General features: G+C 33.0%; 2 protein-coding genes and 1 non-coding gene across 3 annotated transcripts; 2 read left to right on the plus strand and 1 right to left on the minus strand.

Annotated features, from left to right (window-relative positions):
- The first annotated feature begins 7,531 nt into the window (after positions 1–7,531).
- On the plus strand, positions 7,532–8,543 carry LOC118743647. Its single transcript, XM_036476411.1, has 3 exons — positions 7,532–7,696; positions 8,052–8,225; positions 8,304–8,543. The coding sequence occupies exons 1-3, from the start codon at positions 7,556–7,558 to the stop codon at positions 8,457–8,459; spliced, it is 471 nt and encodes a 156-aa protein (XP_036332304.1). The 5' UTR covers positions 7,532–7,555; the 3' UTR covers positions 8,460–8,543.
- Positions 8,544–14,193: 5,650 nt separating this feature from the next.
- On the minus strand, positions 14,194–15,146 carry LOC118743648. The gene is made up of 4 exons (XM_036476412.1): positions 14,994–15,146; positions 14,753–14,905; positions 14,479–14,652; positions 14,194–14,406 (listed from the first exon to the last, which is right to left on the minus strand). The coding sequence occupies exons 1-4, from the start codon at positions 15,066–15,068 to the stop codon at positions 14,251–14,253; spliced, it is 558 nt and encodes a 185-aa protein (XP_036332305.1). The 5' UTR covers positions 15,069–15,146; the 3' UTR covers positions 14,194–14,250.
- A 2,143-nt stretch (positions 15,147–17,289) lies between these two features.
- Trnat-agu lies at positions 17,290–17,363 on the plus strand. The gene has a single exon. It is a non-coding gene; the product is annotated as a tRNA-Thr (tRNA).
- Positions 17,364–23,656: the final 6,293 nt, after the last annotated feature.

The following is a 23,656-nucleotide window of genomic DNA, read 5'->3' on the forward strand; positions in this document are numbered from 1 at the left end:
ACTGGTAGTCAAAAAAATTTTAAAAATTGTGAATGAACTTTTTATGACAAAGTAAAAAATAAAATTACAAATGACCAGAAACGGTATTATCAATCGCGAGAAAAGAATAGCTATAACTTTCAAAATAATTCGAATTTCGAAAATTGTGAAATTTGTGTTTTTTATCTTTCTGAACTATAAACAATTAATTCCACATTTCGTCCTTCCAACAAACGGGAGCCCATTTAACAAATTTTAACACTGCATTTATTACTTAGAAAAGTGCTTACTGGAATTTATTCGATTCACTAAGAGAGATATGTATGTATGTGGGTATATGAATAACAACCGCTTAAAATCTATCTCAAATATGTACTTTCGCTGTAGAAATTTTAGGTCTATGTTATGTAGTTTGACTATTGTCAATTAAATCTAATGCTTTGTATTGCATGCGCTCCACGTTTTTCCTTTTCAATCTCATAAATTGTTTATAATGACTTTTGCTAAAACTACGGAATTAAAAGTTATCAAAACAAATTCTATGGGACTGAGAAATAATATTTTCTACTTTTTAACACATTTATAAAAGCGTGGTATTTTAAAAAGTATTTTCTTTTTATTTATTTATTTCATTTTTATTTTATTTATTTTATTCTATTTATAGTTTCATAAAGCGACATGCGACACATTACTTTCCTATGACATCGCTGTGAAAAAATTCTTGCATCTTTTCGTGCGTCCATTACTTTTTGCATTCCCAGACATTATATACCTTCTCCCACTGGGCTCAATAATTCTGAAAGGCAATAAATACATATGTATGTATGTATGTTTTAAAGGGGGCTTTGCGAAAGTGTTAAGTAATTGTCGCTCTCAACCGTTCAATGCAACATTCATACACGCCTGTTAAGTGCACTCTAAGAAAGGTGTTTAACTATCCAAGGAACTATAGCACGCCTTTGTCTAAAAGAAATATTCACTATTTCCAAAGCGAACTGTTGGAGTGCTAAACGCTTTCGCACCCTCTTTGGGCGCGCTTTACTTAACAAAAATGTTATACTACATATGTATGTATGTACACATACATATAAGCATGGATCCAAGGTATAGGTAAATATGTGTAGTGCACATTTTTCTTTATAGCTCCTGTTAAGTTCCTAAATGAGGAAAGTTTTCAAAAGAAATCCATTGGAGATTTATGTACATATATACTTTTTCCGTGAAAACGAAACAATCTCGTTGAAAAAGCTACTTAAACAAGTATATAAATAATTGTGGGTGAGGCAAAACAAGAATCTTAAACAGTCGCGATAAAGACAAAAGCTGAAAAGTAAAGTAGCAGCGCCACAACAGAAGAGTGTTTTTATTTTTTGCGTTTTTAGCCTGCTTTTATAAAGAAGCAATGAATTGAGGTATTAATTCAAAGTGGAGTGAGACTATTGCTCCGCAAAACATTTCCTGCCATTTGCGTTAACATACGATTACTTTTGCTTGTATGCCCATCAGTTGTAGCAGGATCTCGATTTACTGCAAGGCGTATTTGATTCTTCAATTTTTTTCTTGGATTTTATTTTGACTGCTGTTTTATAAATACATATACATAAATATGTATGTACTTATGCATGTACATATGTTTGTACACATATTTGTTATATTCACTGGCTTTCCATTCCTTATCTTAGCCCTTATTTTACTATTATTGCTAAATCATTGCTAAACCTCTGTCCTTTTTATTTTTAAATGTAAGCCGATAAAAACAATCGAATACAAAGAGTCGAATTTGTTGGCATTGAAGGCGCTAGCAAAGGGAATCGTTGGATATGTGCCAACCCTCGAGTATAGTCAGCACATTCTAAGAGGATTTACACTTTGTTTGCGTGGCTGTTCACATGTGTACACCCCCCTTAGTGCGAATATCGAAGAAAGCTCGTGCGTAGGCGTGCGTAATGTTGAGAAGAAGTAAAGTTATTCACGGAAAAAATGTATTCATTTGAAATGATTTAGAAGTTAGATGTAATGAAGATATTAAGAAAATAGAAAGTTTCCTTTTTTGAGGAATTTAAAGAAGCGCCAAGCTTTCCCTGTTTAGAGCAGGGAGGTGGGAGTCTATTGGAATAGCACGTTGAAATGTCTGTGAAAATAAGAGACGATTTCCCTATAGGCTACGTTTCTAATGTACCTAAAAAGGTGCTCATGGTGCGAATACACGTTCGAATTTAAAAGTTTGAAGAGGTGAGCTCCCTTCGAAGCATTTGCTTGACGTGACATTTTACTGCTAAATAATGGATGAGGAAACACCATCTGTATTTGATTTCTCTTTAGCCAACATCAACTTGTTTAGATACTCCTCCTGGAAAATGTTCGGCTGGTAGATCCAATACAAATATGCAGCTATAAAAAGCAACACTGAATACAGTAAGACCACAAATAGCTATTAGGTATATTATTTACAATTGTTTTTCTGAAAATGGAGCTTAATCTGGCCATCTGAACGATCAATATTTGATAATTTTCTAGAACTTTGCTTCACCTTTCTTTTAAATCTCTTCCCTTAAACTAAGTAAATATAAGAAATTTATCTTCATTAAGTCTCAAACTTGGGTTTTTTTGTATTATTGTTTTTTCTTTTATATTTGTTTGAAGTACTATAAAAGATGTTGTATTTTATTGAACTAATTACTTTGGAAAAAATTTAATTGAATAAGAAACTTTTGACAAATATTAATGCATCTCTAGAAAATCTGAAACCGGACATATGAAATTCACATTTCGAATAAAAAATCTGTGCGTAGAATGCCATAAGACCCGAATACTTTTCCAACAATCTAATTACAAAACTTGGAAAGCCTCCTTGAAAGGGCGATTTCGGAGACTCTTGAAAGAGCCGGCTTATTAGAGAACCAATACGGTTTCAAAAAGCAAAGTCAACTGCGAAATCCGTATCCACAGCTGTAAAGCTGTAACTGGTAATCGTTACCTTGGAGGCAGGGTTGACACTGACAAAAAAAATGCTTGAAAAAATCTACCAAATCTGGAATATATCACCAATAATACTTTTAAGTAATTTTAATAAAAACTATAAATTTATTCTATTTTTTAGTTAGTTGAAATTAAAATGTAACTCGTAATCGTTATCTTGGAGGCAGGGTTGACACTGACGAAAAAATTCTTGAAAAAATTTACCGAATCTGAAACATATCACCAATAATACTTTTGAGTAATTTTAATAAAAACTATAAATTTATTATATTTTTTAGTTAGTTGAAATTAAAACTTTTTATTGAGCAACTTTTTTATGGTATTTGCCATCTTATTAATGGCATCTTATAGAGTTTCTTCAACTTAAAGCGAAAGTGATGAAACTGAAGGCAACATCGGAACTTCACATACAGTTTTAGAGCACACTGAATTTTAGTATATCAAACAATGTACATTTAATAATTGCCATTATAAAAACTGGCGCTGCGGACAACCATTATGTGTAACTACAAACCTGTCCACCTTTCTTTCATTTAAAGAATATTTTAAAATATTTAGGCAAAACTCCTCAATATTCCAGTAAAATAAGCTTTGAAATGAGGACAATATGTTCGGCGTTTATCGATTTACAAACATACATATGTATGTATACTCTTTATTTTAATATATTAAATATTATTTTCTGAAAACCTGTTAAAAATGTATTTTACGCACAAAATTGCGCGAACATATTGGGCAACCTAACGGAGGTAAGAGTGTCTAATTGCCTTAATTAAGTGGTCCCAAGTATGCTTACTTAGTCCAGATCAAGGTAAATGTTTAACCATCTCAAGTGCTTTAAAATACTGCCGTCCAAAAATGCATGTGAAAACGTAAAGACCGAATTTTAATGCTCTCACCCCTTAAAATTTTTTATATATGGAAAAATACACTTTTCTTTAAATTAAAAAATATTTAGAGGTCGCTCAAAGTTGCCAATATATTTTATATGGGGAAAAACTATTTTCAGGAAACATACCTATAACCACTTGTTTGCTTAACCATTTTTTAATATATGTTAACGATTTTTATTGGTCCCTCCATCACATTTTTTGCGTTTTTTCTATATAAAATACATAGTATTTTTTCGATATAAAAAATTCCACGGGTGAAGTAATTAAAATTCCGATTTTACTTCATTGTGCTTCCATATTCAACTTAGAGAAGGTAAAGCAAACGTGCCGAAGGGTAGTGTGGCCGATAACACCGTAGGGAAAATTTCAAGTTTTGAAATTACACAAAATGAAACAAAAAATCGCCGAGACACGTAAACTTAATTTTCGGTCGTACATTTTGGATCTGTATACCGTTTGTCCAGATCATGTAATTTTCGTAAGATATTTTCAATCTTATAAAAAAGAAATAAGACTTTTGAACAAGGAAAAAATTAAAACAAGTTAATATTAAAAAAATATTTTTAAAACAAGCTTTCTAAATATGAACGAGATCGGACAATAAATAGTGGTTTACCAAATATCCCAACTCCTGCGCCACTTATCGGATTAATTCATCTTCCGTGCCTATTGCATTGTCATCGGGTTCTGAGCCCACTGAGAAGTTTCAAATCTCTACACGGTAAAAAGTTTCGGTTTTAATTTTAAACTTTTTGGACTACATATATGACCAAAATAAATTCAGTTTCAAATACAAACCTTCCAAGTTTAAAAAAAAATATGTTGGGTTTAGAATTTAAACAGTTCGGTTAAATTTTAAACCCAAACAAATTCATAATTAAGAATAACAAACAAAAATCTTAAATTTCATGTTCCGTCTGATGAGGATTGAACCCGTACAGGCTTGGTAGCAACCAATTGTATCAAGCATCTTTGCACACTCAGCTCCAGCCACGCATGTGGGTTGAGTTTGAGTCAACACATTTCGCTGTGTGCAAACATTTTCTATTTCGGTTTAGATTTTAAACCAAATTTTCTATATATGAAACCTAGAAACTAGAATGAAAACATTTTGGATTGATTTTGAAACCACGAACTTTTTGGACTAAAATTTAAACCAGAATATATTAAAAATTGCTTAAAACTATTGACTGTTTAAAAAGTAGACTATAAAAGATTAAAAAAGGCTGCAGTCCAAGTGCTTTTTAAAAATTAAACCCAAATTTTTGACCGTGTAAGTCATCTAAAAGTTGGTTAATAATCCATTGCATGATGGCGGATACAGGGGTGAGGGGGCAATTTTGCAATTTTTCTGTACCTCTTGTTATTTACGAGATAGGGGCAAAAAAACGGGAATTTCATGAAAATATTGGGTTTAGTGAACCGTACTAACTCGCTGGTGGGAGTTGAAGTTATGCCGCAATAGATACTTTAGTAGAACGTTCAATTCTGAAGAGAACTCATCATTGACCATGATTATACCATAAAATGCCTCTGAGCTATACAATTTTGAAGAAAAACAATCAAAGTTTACGTGTATTTTATATGCGAAATTTTTGCATGCCTTGGGCGAGTACTTAATGTTAATTTTAAGGGTTAAAATTTTCAGGGAGTTTTTTTAGGTGTCTTCCACAAAATTTGGAGGTAGGAGTGAAAAAAAAACAAGAGTCGCAAAAAAGCGCCCTAATATACATATACATATACAAGAATTGCTCATTTAATGTAATAAGATATGAACCAGAATCAGGAAATAATGTTACTCATACGCCATATCGTACATGGCACTCGTACATGGCTCTCGAGGAAAAAGTTCAATCTGGGATAGGCTTTAATGCTTAACACGTCCGCTACTAAGCGTATTTAAGCAGTGCGCCATCACAGACCAGGTAGATTTTTTTTTTGTCTAGTAGTAAATAAATATAACCTCATACTTTACAGGTAGCTGTTATCCCGATACCACTTGTTACAAACGTGTGCCAGACCTTCCTATAGACCATACTGTATCCAACAATCCGCTATCGCAGGCGGCGCTGAATGGAAGTATAATTTAATTAAGTTAGACCGGTGTCACACATTTGTGTCGGCGGTCCCACGTGAAAACCCAGCTGACGCATATATGTGACGCCTGGTAGCGAACGTGTTAAATAAACCAGTGGCAGATGTGTCTCCTCTTGCTAAACTTTCCTCCTAAATAGTTTCACTGTATGCAACTTTCGAAAAATTTCGCCTTTTTTGCGCTCATATCAAGTCATTAACTCTGTACATGTATGTATGTATGTACATAATTATATGTATTTATCTAATACCGATTTCATACTTATGTATGTGTGTATGTTATCCTATCATTAAGTATTTATGCGAGTGCTTAGTTCAGTTAATTGCATTTCGATAAACTAATATGCATGCACATTTGTATATATGTACATTAGACTGCATCACCAAAAAAAGTTGCGATTTTTCCGCCGGGATAACAAAATTTATTATATTTTAAGATGTCCACCAAAATATTTCGGAAAAATATTAAGATTTAAGCGAGCTGGACCGATTTGAAAATACCTCCAAAAATGAAGTTTTTTATGAATAAAAATAGTTTCTTAAAGAACTTTTTGAAAAAAGTCCCCTCAGATGACAAATTTGATTAAGCTTAAAAATTCTGCACAAAATATTTGAAAATCTTCTCAACGGAATCGAAAGAATGAGGTTTTTGATGCTGTTTTTTTACTTTTTTCAAAGATTGGTTTACGAAAATCTTGAATAACTGGGCCAAAAATGTTCTGATGTAGACTTATGGGATCGCAGTAGAAAGGTATTTTCACACTGTTTTTATTTCTGCCCAAAAAAACGACATTCGTGTCCCATCTTGGGTTTTCCAATACCAACACAACTTAATTCAACTTTGAATGACGTTCGTTCATCCTACCTTTCTCTTCCATCCTTTGAATAAGTTTATTAGCAAAGAAATAAAAAGGTGAGAAAATATCTTTCCAATGACACCTCTTAAGTCTAAATTGGATGAGTTTAGGTTCAGTTATTCAAGTTTTTCCTATACCAATCTTTGAAAAAAGTTAAAAAACAGCATCAAAAATCTCATTCTCACGATTCCGTTCAAAATTTTGTTTAAATATTTTTGTGCAAATAGTTTAAGCTTAAACTGTTTTATCATTTGAGGTGATTTTTTCAAAAAAAGTCTTTAAGAAACTATTTTTATTCATAAAAAACTCCATTTTCGGAGGTATTTTCAAATCGGTCCAGCTCACTTAAATCTTAATATTTTTCCGAAATATTTTGGTGGACGTCTTAAAATATAACAGATTTTATAATTCCAATAGAAAAATAGTACCGATTTTTTTTTTGTATGGGGAGTGATGCAGTCTAATGTACATATGTACATTTGTATATGTGTATCTGCTTGTGAGTTGTCTATTCAATTTTAAATAAACAATTTGGCCAGTTAGTGAACAGTGAACAGTGAACGTAAAATGTGTGCGGTGGTCACAAGCCGACTTAACGTCGGGCCACATAAATTTCCAATAATATTATTTTTTGTTATAATCTCGCAGCCTAAAATTGTACAAAATGTTCGTACAGAATTTAATTGAATATAGTTTTACTATAAATAATTACATTAACTACAGTCTTTCATTTAGGAAAAAGTCATCAAAGTCATGAGTATGGAGTGTAAATCGTTGGATTTGAAATTCTCACGAGTAGCTCAGTGTAAGCTAAAAGCTTTAAGACCCGATGTCACTGAGGTGACGATGGAAGCCATTTTGTTACAAAAGTCAAAACCATTAGATAATATAACGGTACGTATACATATGTATAAAAGTATTGACATATCGTCGTTTAAAGTACAAAACCGCGCATCAAAAACAAGGCAAAACCGCGTATGGAAGGTTGCATAAATTATTTTCTAGAGACCAAAAACACTCATATTTCAAAATGGTTCTCTTTTTTATAAAGCAATCGCATTTCTAGATAGTATATTTCAGGACGAATGGATAAGGATTGAGCCAAGAGCTTATGTGAGCAAATCCAATTTTTGGAAGCAAATGTCAGTTACGCGGTTTTGCAGAAAGACGACTTTGTACTTTAAACAACGATATTTTTCCATAAGTACGTAAGATAAGCTTTTTCAATGTATTTATCTGCATACGAAAGATTTGGACCACAGTGCGCAGGCGTGGCGTTCAGGTTGGCAAGCCGTTGCTAGAATTTCGTGTAGATCTTTGTGCATTCATGCGCAATACACGACGAAACCTTTTGGCGGAACTAGCATATAAAATACTGGGTTTTGAGAAATGGAGCAATATAAATCACACGTGCCCCTATGAAGTAAATAAGTCTACAGAGAATTCTATTTGTGGTCAAATATGCTATGTTCCTAAATTATTTATTATTAATTATTTTCAGCATGATTTGCTGGTGAATAAATATCCGTTTGATGGAAAGAGGATGGGCAGATTCGTACCACTACAAGAAGGGCGCTACAGCTTGGTCGGCAAATGGTTCTTCTATGATATTTTGCGAATTATATTAACAGTTCATTTTCAGGTGTACGAAAAGTAAATAATTGTAAAAACTAGTTCACCAATAATTTTCTTGTAAGCCTCTTTCTTTTGATGGCGAAATTATAATGATTTGATAGTATGCACCGGGAATCGCGCCAGTTAACGGCTGGTTGATATCCTCGGAAATGCTATTGGGCTTATCATAACTTTACGACACTCACATATTAACAAGATTTTATCATTTATCTAAATATTTTTTTAATTTTAATTCTTTGTTTATAAAAATACTAGCCAATTCCTGCTTGCTTCGCGGCGCCTCTTAACAAATTTTGCGTGGGCCAATGCAAAAATAGCGATTAAATGCAAAACGGTAAGTAAGGTAAAAAAGTTTAAACAACTAAATATGTAGTAGAATCCTGCTCTTACATACGCCAAAAATAGTAGCGCTTTGATGCCATATGCAAAACTAATTCCTCTCGATGTCATGAATTTTGCCGATGGTCTTATTTCCACGTGTGAAATCTCTGCCAAGCGTGCATAACCTTCTTTGATCTTGCAACTACAACATGCGGAAGCCAATATATGTAAGTCCTTATAAGGAAACATAAGAGCAAGCACAAATAAGCGTTTTCTGTTATATGAGGATACTCGCTGCCGCACAGGATGCAAAGTTTTCCCGTACATTGGCTAAATGAGTCGTGAGATATCTTGAATATCTTTTGAATGAAGCCATTGATATACCTACCGTGTTCCTTCTTGGGCGGATGTGGTCGAATCTTTCCTTGTCAATTCGCCACTTTTACAATTCGTCTTAATATTTATGAACTGATTTCTTTGAGTCTTTCTGCTGCAATAACGGCCGCCCAAATCAATTTCGTTAATCGGAGGTAAATGCAAGATCGCATTAAGAGTGTATGAGGGCGTCAGGCAAAGGTGCACTTACACAATTTCATTTAGCCATTTGAATACTAAATTCGTATAAAATAAACATAGGGCCGAAGCAGATCACACACGTGGGGTTTCTATATATTACGGCTGCAGTGCCATTCTTGGGTCCCTTTTCTGCAAAACAAAAAAAAACAATTTCAGCCAGGTTGTTTAAAAAATAAGGATTTTATAAATATCTCTACCATACAGCAAGTTCATATTTAGCAAACGAATTCAGCATACTGGTGGCTCACATTGTGAATTTGAACGAAATCGGTGAATAAATAAAAATTTTTATTAGTCCATTGAACTCTATCCAGTGCTATTTGAGGTTAGTCCGGAGAACTAAAACAGCTACCATTTTATGTATATAGGTATGTATGTAGATAGGATAATCTATAACGAAACTTATAAAAATTAAATTTCAAACTTCAAAAAATTTTCAAGATTTTCGCAAAAAATTTTACCCTTTCCCAAAAATTAAATAACAATTGCTCAGTGCGATTTAGAAATCTAGGAGAAAATGCTTCCCAGTCGAATGATGCGTGCCTATCTATATTTAGGACGTTAGCATAAGGCGGTTCCATAGATAGGCGATTTGAGAAGTTATGTTTGTATGAGAGGTGCCACGCCCCCTTTTTAAATATCTGCTACTTTTTGCATTAGTATTTACGCGACTGATAAAATATGTAGCTGTGTAAAATTTCAGGACGTTAGCCTAAGCGCTTCCAGAGATAAGCCATAGGAGATGTTAAGTTTGTATGGGAGGTGCAACGCCCCTTTTTCCAAAAGGAAGAGTTCGAATTTTATATGTATATTAGATAAGCACGATGCGAGAAGCATAGAAAAAATTTCGATGAAAAAAAAAAAATATTTTTTCCCGGGTTCACAACTATGTTATCTTTTAAGTCGGAACCAACAACACCCACAAAATTTCACTGAAATCAGTTAAGCGGTATCGGATATTAGCGTAAACGAACACAGCGACACGGGATATTTATATATTAAGATACCCTACTATAAGCACCTACCATAGATACGTTTGCGTACCAAATTTCAATTTCATTTGACTTATGGTTTAGAAATTATAGCTGATAAAATTTTCCACGCCTATGGGATGTGCCACGCCCCCTTTTACAAACCCATTTATATATAAGCACCTACCATTGATATATCTGCATACTAAATTTTAAGTTCGTGGGACTTATAGTTCAGAATTTATAGCTGATAGAAAATTCCATGCCTACTGGATGTGCCATGCACTCTTTTCCAAACTCATTTATATATACCCTAATATAAGTACCTACCATTAAAATGGCTGCGTACGAAATTTCAAGTTCAAGCGACTTATAGCTCCGGAGTTATAGCTGATAAAACATTCCAGGTCCATGGGACGTGCCGCTCCCCCTTTTACAAACTCACTTATATATAGCCTAGTATAAGCACCTACTGTAGATACGTCTGCGTACCAAATTTCAATTTCACGTGACATATGATTCCGAATTTTCCACGCCTATGGGATGTTCCACTCAGTTATATATGCCTTACTTAAAGCGCCTACCGTAGATATGCCTACACACCAAACTTCAAGTTCTTGGGACTTATGGTTCCCAAGTTATAGTTGATAAAAGGGTCCACGCCTATGGGATGTGCTACGCCCATTTTTACAAATTCATGTATATATAGCCTACTGTAAGCACCTACCGCAGATATGTATCCATACCTAATTTCAATTTCATGTGACTGATGGTTGTGAAATTATAGCTGATAAAAATTTCCACGCCTGTGGGATGTGCCACGCCCCCTTTTACAAACCCCTTTATATATACTTTACTGTAAGCACCTACCATAGTTATGTCTGCATACCAAATTTCAATTTCATGTGGCTTATAGTTCCGGAGTTATAGCTGATAAAATGGTGACAGGTAATAAGATCAACGGAAATAAGGTCAATTGACTTTATTTCCCACCCTGGTGCGAGATAAAGCCAATTGACATTATTACCTTTTTAAAAACGAAATAAAATCCATTGACATTATTTCCCTTTCAAACATTAAATTTGTTTAGCTTCGCGGCGGCGCGCGTCAGTGCGCCACACCGCGCGCGCCGCGCTCGCCCCCCGCGTTCCCACGCGACCGGTGCTACGCCGCGGCCCCCTCCGGCCCTCCCTTCCCCGTCTCCCGGTAGAAGCAGGGATGCCAACTTGGCTCAAACCGTGCCATTTGTCCGTATTTTACTTCAAATGGCACTTACATAGTTTTTCAATTTGGCACAAAGTGCCACAATTGGACTTTTGTAAAAAAAATTACATTGCAATACATTTTTGTGAAATCCTTTGCGTGCACTTCTTTTTCTCAACTAAAATTTTCTAATTTATAAAGGCTATTCAACTGGTTTATCTTATTTTATCATTGCACTGTTGTTTGGGAAATGTAGCTTTGTTTTATTGCTAAATGTGAATGATTAAAAGGAATGACACCTTTTCTGGCACTTTGATTTTTCTATTTGGCACTTTTTATCCTCAATATGGCACCTCATAACTAAGGATAGTTGCCAGCCCTAATTGGAAGATTTCTGCTGTGTTTTGGGGCAACAACTTGTCTGCAGTAAAAAAGCATATAATTTGTTTTTCAAAAGTGTGTGAAAACCAATCAGTTAACTTATATGATCTCGGTTCCGATATTAAATAATCAATAATTGTTTATACCCGCATTTTGGCACATTGGCTCGTTGAATGTGCCATCTAATAAATAGTGTCGTCATTCTCCTTAGCTGGTTTTAAATGATGTCACAAATTGCTGGCGGAGACATGAATACAGTGTAAGAAAATTCTTTTTCTATAATTGTTTCCTTATAGAAAAGTTGGTTTCTTTTTCACCTTAGACATTCCGAATTGGTTCAAAATATGCTAAAATAAAACACAGAATTCTTTCAGTGTTCCTCCGGGGGTTTTGGACATGGACTGTTTCTTCAATTTAATAGTATTCGATTTATTTTTGTGGAAACGATGTTTTGCAAGTTATGGATCATTTCTACACTCTTTCTTCAAATATTTCTCGTATTCCAGCTGTGCGCAGGCGTTTAGTTTTTCGCATCGTGTTTTTACATATTCGTAATTTAATTTTTTTTAATAAAATTTGGCAATAACTGTTTTCATCTATTAAAAAACAACACTTACGGGGCAATGTTTATTGTAAGAACAACATTTTTTTCTATGAATCGACATACTTTAAGCATTGTTGACGCTATTTCCATTTGAATGAGGAAATAACGCCAATGACTTTATTTCCAAATTTTTGCTGACTTTATTTCGCTTTTGAAAAGGTAATAATGTCAATTGCCTTTATTTCGCACCAGGGTGGGAAATAAAGTCAATTGACGTTATTTCCATTGACCTTATTACCTGTCACCGATAAAATATACCTATGGGATGAGCCACGCCCACTTTTACAACCTTATTCATATATACCCTACTATACGCACCTACCATATGTATGACTGAATAACAAATTTCCAGTTCATTGACTTATAGTTTCGGATTTATAGCTGATAAAATATTCCACGCCTATTGGATGTGTCACGCCCACTTTTACAAAGTCATTTATATATACTCTATTGTAAGCACCTACCATATATATGACTGCATACCAAATTTCAAGTTCATGTGACTGAATTTGTATTTTATTTGTATAAATTTGTAATTATTTATTTGAAAGGACACCAGCACAACACGTATGCATATTACTTATGATTAGGCTAGGTATGAAGTTAAAAAAATAGCGTACGTACAAGTTTAAACCAATAATGCAAAAATGCATTTTTCACCTATGTACTTGCATATCATTATTGCTCTTTCCTTTATGTAGGTATCATAATCTATAAGGAGCACCCCTTTAATAATATTTTGCGGGAAAAAGTTTAAAACGGTGGTTTTGGCAACTTGAAATACCGTAAAGCACGACCAAGCACACGTTAAAGTTTTCTAAGAAAAAAGCCCATTATCCACAAAGTGCAAGAAAGTGCAATATTATTCTCTGCCCACAAACTCTAAATCAAACATTTTCATTGCCCGCAAAGCTCAAATACCGCCAAATGAAACCAATATTTTATAGCTCTATTTAAATTGGAATATTATTACCCAAATTAGGGTCAATTTTAAAAATTAATATAATTTTATTTAGCAAGCTATATTCTTGTTTTCTTTTTGTTAGTCAAACAAATATAGCCTTCATTATTATTTCCATTCTTTTGGAAGTATCTTTATCACTCGAAGACTTATGCCAATTCGAATTACAATAATGCTGACCACGAAATAAAATATGTAAACTTTTTGTAGAAATGTCAACTTTAACAGCTCTCAACGAGACATCTCAACGGAAGCACTCTTTCAGAAAATAATGTGCATGCACTTTTTTACTCTGGAAAAATAGTGCTTACTTAACATTGCATATATTTTCAACAAAATTTAAATGCGGCCATAGGACCGAAATTGATTTATAAAATCATAAGAGGTAGAGCTCTTAATTCAAGCGAATTCCATCCGCAACAACTGTTCTGCACCGAAACACGGCGGTTTATGTCTGCTTCGGAACATATCGGCCCTTTCTGTCACGGTAAGATCCGGAAAATTTGACAGTTATCTCATAAACAGAACAGCTGAAGAAGGAGTTCTTCAGATCCATATATAAAAGTCAAATTAGTGATACTAAAGACCTAGGTATTAGTTAGAAAAAAGTTGTTCTATTTCAGATGTTCCTCAGCCACTGCGGCCGCCTAGATCCTTATTTGGTTTTACTTGCCTTGTGTTGGGACTAAGCACATATCCTTGAAGATTCCCACAAGCATGTACATAACTAAATATTCACTCATTTTAAAACCTTTATTTGATTTTGAAAATTAATGTACTACCAAAAATTTTTTACTTATCTATCAAATATATGTACGCTTACATTTGCAATAGTTGTCAATACATCATAGAGGTACCACTTTGTATGGAAAGTGAAGAATCCATTACCGAAAGGACTGATCTTGCCGATAGTTTGGCCATTGAAGGGGTAATGATCCAGAAGAAAATCATGCTAATAATTAAATACTTATTAATAATTAAACATTTTACATAATTTGCTATTTAATTAAAATCGGTAACTCACATCATAAGGACACGTGTGATTCATATTGCTATAATTTTCAAATCCCATAGTACGATAGACGAAGTTAGCTAAGGAGTTGCGGCGTTTGTTGCGAAAAAAAGCACAACAATCGATTTTATACTCCAACATCGGTCGACGATCCTCGCGACCACGCCTCACAAAAGCAACATAAAGCTATTAATTTAGGAAATATTTTTATATGTATTTAGATACTGTATTTCTCGGTATTTTACTAAAATTTTAATTTTTAATTTAATTTTCTTCCCAAACTCACCGACGAATTATTTGCTGGCCTTAAGTTCAATGCAGCCTCTACGGTCACTTCAAAAACATCACGACTCACATGCTCCATTTTACAAAAAGTGACATTTAATAAGCTTGGGTTTACATTTTCACAGGTTATTTCAATTAGTTTCACAAATCTTTCCTTAAATAATAATTAGAAGCCAATTTTAATAAGTTTACCTTAGCTAACATTAGCCCCACCCCACTAATCTTCTGGATTAGAAACTTACATTTTGCACAGCTTTTAATTGCATAGCAACAAAATAAATAAAAATTAGTTTAAAATGCTTGTATAGCGAAGACATTTTTTTTCAATAAATTATTTGGCAAACTTTTATACATTCGGAATTCAAATTCAACTAATCTTAAGCGTTGCTGTTTTGGCGTTTACAAGGCTCACTTACCTAGCTAGCTAAATCTATATACGAATATGCAAATGTACAAACTTACATTCATAGTTAGGCAGTTAATGATTCCAAATGAGTTTTTAATATTTTATTATAATTTTTTAATTTTAGTAAAAGCAGTTCCCATTTAGTTGCAGTTAACTTAACGAGGTACACATACATATGTATACAAACACACCTACAGGCGTAAGAATATACATACATGAGTAACAAAAGTTAATAACTAAAAAAAAAAAGAATTGGTAATAGCAAAAATGAGGGCATACCGCTCAATTTTTCGTTGAGTTTGAAAACGGACGATGTCTTAAGAAATTCATATTTTAAATACAGAAGCTAATATATTCAAAATTGGTGTTTGCAATAGCTCTTTAACAAAAAACACGTCTATTATAGAATTTTGGAAAATGGCCGTGGCACCGCCCACTTATGACGAGATATGGTTTTCTTGGTAACCTTTCGATCAATTTATACCAAACTTGGTACGATTATTTCGCTTGCAACATAAAAGCAAAACGTTAAAAATTATTGAAATCGGACTAAATTTAATCCCACTTTTCATAAAACGGTAAATTTCAGAAATTATTGAAACTTCGATATTTCGGAATTTAAGGATGTTGGTTTATTCAAAATTGATACTAACAACAATCCCTTAAAATAAGTAACATTATTATAGAATTTTGGGGAGTGGGCGTGATACCGCCCACATCTAACCATATAGATAAGTTTATCTCATTAAGTATAAGTGAACATACTATCGAAATTGTTAGAAATAGGGGTAAATCAACTCTTCTTACAATGTAACGGTAGTTTTCAGAAAAATTATAAACTATATTTAATACTTTATTCATACCAAAAACAATTTCGCGGAACCCCGGTGACTTTTCTACGGATCCCACTATAATAAAGCTCTGCTATAGGGGCATTTCTGCATCAAAAAGAAAATTTTTGAAAAATATATCGCTTACGTTTTTTTGGCGGTTAGGGCTGGATATGGTTAAATCAGCAAAGGCACTCAAGGTATTTTACCCAAAGTTACTGCACGCTACTTGTTTGGCAAGCAATGTTGATGTTGGCGATTTAATATCGAATGGGAAAACATATTTTTAAAATCTGCTATGCGCATTGAAGCTTTTAAGAATATGTATCTCAATATCGCTCCTCCGCCACAGCCAATATTAACGATATGGAGAACCTGGCAAGAGGCGGACAAATATTATTGCCTACATTTTAAGGAATTTCAAAAACCATTCTTAAAGATCTAAATGATAGTGACGCTTCTTCAATATTGAAGGCGAAATTGCAAGGAAAAAATTCATTGGCTCAACAAGGTCATCTTGTGGAGATGCTGTGCAGGGTGAACTTTACCAAAAAATCAAAGAAAAGTTGGATACCATTATTATTGTGTTAATCATAAACTTCTAATAAAATATGAAAAATCTAAAAAGCAAAATAAATTCGAGAAGTCTTTTTGCATATTTTTGAGTTTCTATTGCATATTTACCGCATAAAAATCCGGGGCCTATTTATCATTATTTATTTTTTTTTGGCTTTTGATTAATTATAAGTTTAATAACCGATTATTTTATTTTTTTGCCATCCCTACTTAGAGCACTTCGTCCCTTAAAGTACAATACAGCCTATCGTCATTCTGCAAAACCGCGTAACTGACATTTGCTGGCAAAAATTGGATTTGCTCACACAAGCTCCTGGCTTCGTCCTGAAATATAAGAAATGCGATTGTTTTATAAAATTGAGAACCTTTTTGAAATATGAGTGCTTTTACTCTCTAGAAAATAATTTATACAACCTCACATACGCGGTTTTGTACTTTAAACGACGAATTGTTGAAATGAAAACACTAATGCTAAAGTGTGCAAACGGATAAGTATGTATGTATGCATATGTACGTATACATTTATAAATTTGTTTGCTTGAATAAAAACAATCCTCAACATACTTTTAGGCAGCGCTTGCGCTTTGCTATCATTTCTGTTCTCTGCTTTCAAAGTTACTCTTTCTGTTGTCGGCACTAGCTTAACAGAGCGCTGTTAACATATGCTGTTAAAATGGTTATTTCCAAAGAGCTTATATCACAATTCATACCCAACGCTGACACCGTGGCGCCGTGGCTTAGTTGGTTAAAGCGCCTGTCTAGTAAACAGGAGATCGTGAGTTCGAATCTCGCCGGGGCCTATCAGTTAGTTAACACTGAATTCTTTTTAATTAAAATTTTTTAATTTCTGTGCTAACAACTAGAAACTTCTTGTATTTACACCAACTAAGTACATATGTATTCTGTTTATCTATTTTTAATAGTTAATAAATTGTACATATTAACAAGTGGAAGTGTGCACATATGCATATTTTATACACAATCGTATCTGACATTGGAATCGCTATCTTTTGTTTGTCATTACGCAATAGGACCACCTCTGACATTATTTTTTGTTGAATACATTTTTAACTTTATAGAATTTTAAGAACCAGAAATGAGTCTGCGAAGTCTGTTGACTTTTTACATTTTGTGTCGATTTTTACAATTAATAATTCTAGCGTTTATGTACGTTTTTTCACTTGTTTAAATTCTTGAAGTTAAATTTATTGTTCTATGAATTTGTTTGTTATTGGAAAAGAAAATTGTTGATTATTAATAAAGAGGGAACGGATATTATGGAAATTGCCTTTTTTTCTGCTAAAGAGATAGAGTATATACGATTAAGAATGTCCACGATTTAGCTTTCCCTGATTCCATATATACACATTTGATGTTGCCTTATTTTGCCTTTTTTAAGATATTTGCCTTTTTTGCCTTTTCTACCTTTAAAAAAGTGAATAGTCAAAGATTCAAAGTACAAATTTTTCATATAATGAAACTAGTTCATAGTTTTTCTCTTTTTACTTGTAATATAAACATTTCTAAAAAAAATATATTTTTTGATTGTTCTTCGTATTTTTTGTCTTTTTTAGTGCCTTATTTTGCTTTTTTTTGCAATACCTAGTGCCTTTTCCTGCCTTTTACGATATTTTGTTTTGCCTTTTCCAGCCTATTTCGTTATTTTATTTTGCCTTTTTTATAGGTTTTTAGGTCCTAAAAATCCGTTCCCTGTTAATAAACTAGCTTTCAACAATAGCAAACAAGAAAGAAATCAATGTTTTAAATTGAATATCATATTAAGATATACTTACATATGGGGTATTCCATCGCCGCGCACGGTGGGCCTGAACCAACTTTAAATCGAAGGTCATAGCACATCATTTTTTATTGCTAATTTGGGTTATTTATGATATAAATAATGTGTAAAAATTTTATAGCCCATAACTTGTCGAGCCGTTTTTGAAAAAACTCATTTTAAATAAAAAGTATTCCTTTTCTTTTAAAATTTTCATACATACGTATTGGACTACGGATTAAATTGTAATGTGAAGGAAACACTATTAAGGCTACAACACTCGTTATTTATTTTTTTATGTAATACATAAGTTGTTTTAAAAATACACGATATTTTATAAACAACTAAATTTTTATTATTGAAAAGAACATCGTTTATTTCTACAAACTGTACCGGGTATAAAGCAGATTTTTTATTTACTAGTATCGCCCAGTTGTCGGAATTCGACATCTCTTTTCATACAATTTTGAATTTTACCTGTCCCAAATACTAACTCCTTTATGCGAATTACATTTCGAAGTCCACCAGCATATTTATAGCGAAATTTACAGGAAAACTTAAAATCGAATTATGAACGTTAATACCGGATTGATTAATGCTAATTCTATCAAGTCTTCTCCAAATTTCTTCAGTTGCTTTTGAAATTAAACCGAAAAAGGAACCTCGATTTTCATTTATAAAAAATATGCATATGTATTTGTATGTACAGAAAAGATATTCATCACTGACTAATATGTCAAGCATATACCAATTCAGACTTTAAATAAGTTTTTCGATTATATTTGTCTGAGAGCCTCTTGGAGGTTAATAACTAAATTGCCCACATCTACATAAACTCTTTATTTTTTTCATCAGAATCGTTAACGGTTGAGAAAGTATCTTGAAGACTTACAACAGAAGATAATATTTCCTTCTCTAACGACGGTTTCACGCGGGTTTTGGTCAAGACTGGGCCAAAGCCCCAATATTTTTCCATCCCACGACTGGGCTACAAAGTTACACCAAATTTTATGTTACTAATATGTGTTCTAAAAGTGAAACAAATCTGATCATAAATATGATTTTTTACGATACCTCTCAATCCCTGCGCAAAATATCGGAAGACAAACACACTTATACTTCTAAAAGCTTTTACACGAAACAACAACGATTCAATGCGATTTTAAAATCTGGGAGAAAATGGTTCCCAGTTGAATGATTCTTGCGATTTTATATGTGTATAAATGTAGGTGTATAAAATTCCAAAACCTTACAATAAGAGGTTCCAGAGATAAGCGATATGAGAATTTCAGTTTGTATGGGCGGTGCCACGCCCTCTTTTCCAAAATCTGCCATTCTTCGCCGTAAGTAAGTATGGTGTATGTTTCATAGAAATCGAGCAAACCGTGCCTTCAAAAAAGGGATTGCAAAATTTTCTTGTTTATATATAGATTATGTATGTATTTTTGGACAACTAATAGGAGAGCTGCATGGTGTTTTACATACAACCTTTTAAATTTTTTAAACAGTAGCTTATATGTACATGTTGAGCATTGTATTCTTGTACTGCTCTCAGTAATTTAAATGGATATTCCGGATCCTTGACGAATACTTTATATTTGTCCCAGTTGCTTTAAAGTCGGAATGTAGGGATTCTGCATCTTGCTCGCTATAGAATCCTAGACCCTTGCCTACATGCATGCATGGTCTTTTGGTCTTGCAAACATGTTATTGTTTTGTAGATATACTTGACACAAACCATTGCAAGTATAAAGAATACTTACATATATTCGAAACTTAAAAAAAATAACAAACGTGCGCGCACAATCTTCTCTTTTGAATTGAATTTATCGGCATCTTGTGCATAAAACAAGCTAAGACACTTGAACCATATCGCTAGCTTAGAATGAAAAGTTGCTAAGTCCACTTTTTATGAAAACTCATATTTTGATATAGGAGGCTAGAGAAATTGAATACGCATCGTTTCGAAAATTATAAAGGTACTTATTTTATTTTTTCCTCTTCATAAGCACTAAAAGGAAAATTTGCTAAGTCCAAAAGAAGCACCACAACTCCGATAAGGCCAAAATAATACGACATCTTTTAATAAATATCGAATCCTTCTGATTCTTATGGAGTTTTGCTGTGCTTTAAACGCGCAAAATGTTTGATTCAAAGTCTTGCGAAATAGTTAAAGCAAATGGCTATAGGAAGATTTTTTCCTCTCCTGTAAAATTATTAAAATGGGACTTAGCAACTTTTCTTTCTAAGCTAGCGATATACTTACTTGATTGTGTATAAATCGTACAAGTTACACTACAAAATAAATATAAACTGTAATGTATCAATTTGTCATCTAGAGCGGGTGCGTGAAAATTTTAAAAGAAAAGGAATAATTTCCATTCAAAATGAGTTTTTTCAAAAACGGCTCGATAAGTTAATTTTTACAAGTTATTCATAACATAATTAACCCAAATTAGCAAAAAAATATGATGTGCTATGACCTTCGATTTAAAGTTGGTTCAGGTCCACCGTGCGCGGTGGGATATTTGTACAGTTTTTTTTTAAGTATCAAATGCTCAGCAATTCTACCACACGTGCATTATTATAATAACTTTTCAGTCATTATTATATCCAATCCATTACTAAAATAGCTTTCATTTAAAATATATGTAATTCAAAACCTATAACAGAAACCCGATAAATAAAAGTTTCAAAGCTTTCACAAATTTCACAGAAGTAACTCAGACTTCAAACAAATTTCATTAAAATTTCAAATATTTTAATAAAAATTTTTAGAACATTTTCGGAATTGCAGTTTTGTAGCACATTAAATTTTAGTCAAATAAAGTGTAAGTTTTAATAAGCTAAAAATTACCGTGGATTTTTGAGAGTTTTTTTGTCGAGGGTGTTGCGCATTTTATTCCATATAAAAATTGATTTTATTCATGCATTATATAGGAGAATAGGCGTATAACCCAACTCATGTCTGTACAGTAAAGTGGATTATTATACGGAGTTAATTTGTTTTTATTGTACTAGCTGTGTTTTAGTTCTACTAAATGTTATGTTAGCTACATTTTTAATAAACTTGGCAATATCAAAAACTCAAAAATAACGCATAAAAAATTTGTCCGTGGCAACACGGCTCTACACCAAACTAAAGATAATGATGCCTATATGAAGGTACTAAAATGTGTACGAACGTGAATTAAAATAAACATTTTGCCGGATAACCGGATTCCAGATACCATGAAAAAAATTATGGTCGGATTCGGAATCCTTTAATAAATTTCACAATATTGTTATATTTTGGTTTTTTTTTAGTTTAGCGACATACCTATGCCCCGTAATTAAAAATACAACATTTTCCCCCTGAAATCCAAGTTTTGAAAAGATAACTTTTCCGTCTGCAAGCCTGATTTTTCGATTATTTTCGGTAAATAGAAGGGAAACAAAAACAAAAGATAAACTACAATGTAGCCGCTAAGCAAAAGCGAGTGGTTGATGTATTTTTATTTTAAAATGTGATGAAAATCGTGATGCTTATATATCGTCCAGCTTCGCGTATAATCCCGTATAGCTTCATTGTTGCAATATTTTGTGATCCACGTATCAAAAATCGTTTTTTTCTGACAAAAATAAATCTAAAAACTGGGTTGATGGTAAACTTATTCGAAACTATAAAACATTTAGCATGCAGAAACTACTTGAATCATATGAAAAAGGCCGAACTCTAGTGAAATCTTATATTGAAAAGCGAGCTCACCAGGATATTACCAATGCTTTCAGTTTGTTAAGTGATGTGGATAGCCAAGGGATGGGTAGACAAAGCAGCGACCGAGAGCGTACAAGAAAAAAAAGGCAGTATGTACTGCAATGTACTGCATACTCAGAATCTTTCTAGGAAATCTAATTAAAAATGCTCGAAATTTTTACGAAAGTTTGTTGAATTTTTTTTAAATATTGCATAAAGTTTGAAATTTGGATTTAGAGGGGGGTTTGTTCAAAAATTAACCCATCAAACGCAAAAACAAAGTACATGCAAACTATGGGGCGGATTAGGATTTGACATAACATCCATAATACAAAATACATGTGGCTTTGTTGGCTTTGTTTTGTCTTTTTGACGTCAGGATTTTTTCAAACTTTTTTAACTCTACAGAATTGTTATTCTGCATTGCGCTAAGATTTTTAAATAATTTTTTGAATTAGTCATATCTTTACAATTTTAAAGCCCTTTTAAGAAAAATTCTGATGTAGTTTCACCATTTTTGGCTCCTAGTTTCGGGAATATATTAACTTTTTTTTTGTGTATAAAATTGACTGTCACACGGTGTGACATTGAGAAAATTATTGTTGCTGCTGTTTTTAAGTAAGAATACGTTAATTTCACGGTTGAATGACGATGTTTTTAATATAATGATTATCTTATATTTTCCGATGGTTTATTCAATTGTTTCTATTCTGTTTCGCGTGCTATAAAATAACACTAAATATCTCGGGTAAACCCACGTGCACTAAAATCGACATAAGCAAGAGACTGTAATTTTTCGCAGCCCTTTAGCCCAATTCTTAATAAATCGGGATCGAGGATCGTTTATGAAACTTGAATACATTATCTGAACACACTCTGCATGACCTTTGCAACGCTGCCTCGAACTGTCGATTGGACGTTTGGATAAAAACTTCCAAAACTCGTGTATATATAAGTGAGGCAACTGTGATTTAAACGAATCGTTAATCAACTATATCACTTCAAGTCTATTGTATGAGCTCCACATTTTTAATTTTAAATCTCATAAAAAAAGTAGATTTATAAATACTAGTCTGGGCATAACTGTAAAATATATGCAAATCCTCTGCTTCAGTTAAAAAATTAATGGTATTTATACACTGTCATCAATCAAAAAACTACAAAGCAAATGCGACTAGCTTTCAATTGAAGTCCTCTCGTTTTCTTGCATTTACTCCATAGTTTTGAACACTTCTCAACACACTTTATTACACAGTGTAAATATGCAACTGCCATTTATCATCTTCACTTATCGAACTGACATCAACATGACATTACGTCTGCCATATATGTAAGTAAGGTAGAACTCTCATATTGACCATTCCTCTCATCTCACTCACTTCTTTTGTCTTGTTACAGTATATTTTGCTTAGCTGCCCATCGTTCTTTGCACGACAAAATTTTGCGCTTAACCGAAAAAAGCAGTTAAACGAATTTTTTTTACAACTTCAATGAGGAAGGTATCCGAATCCTTATGAAACCAAATAAGAAAATAGAAATTACTGCAAGCCAAATTTTTTCGGAATGGTATCTAATAATCT

This window comes from Rhagoletis pomonella, unplaced genomic scaffold (genome assembly GCF_013731165.1).
Source record: "Rhagoletis pomonella isolate Grant_MI unplaced genomic scaffold, Rhpom_1.0 Rhpom_scaffold_00007, whole genome shotgun sequence".
NCBI lineage: Eukaryota > Metazoa > Arthropoda > Insecta > Diptera > Tephritidae > Rhagoletis > Rhagoletis pomonella.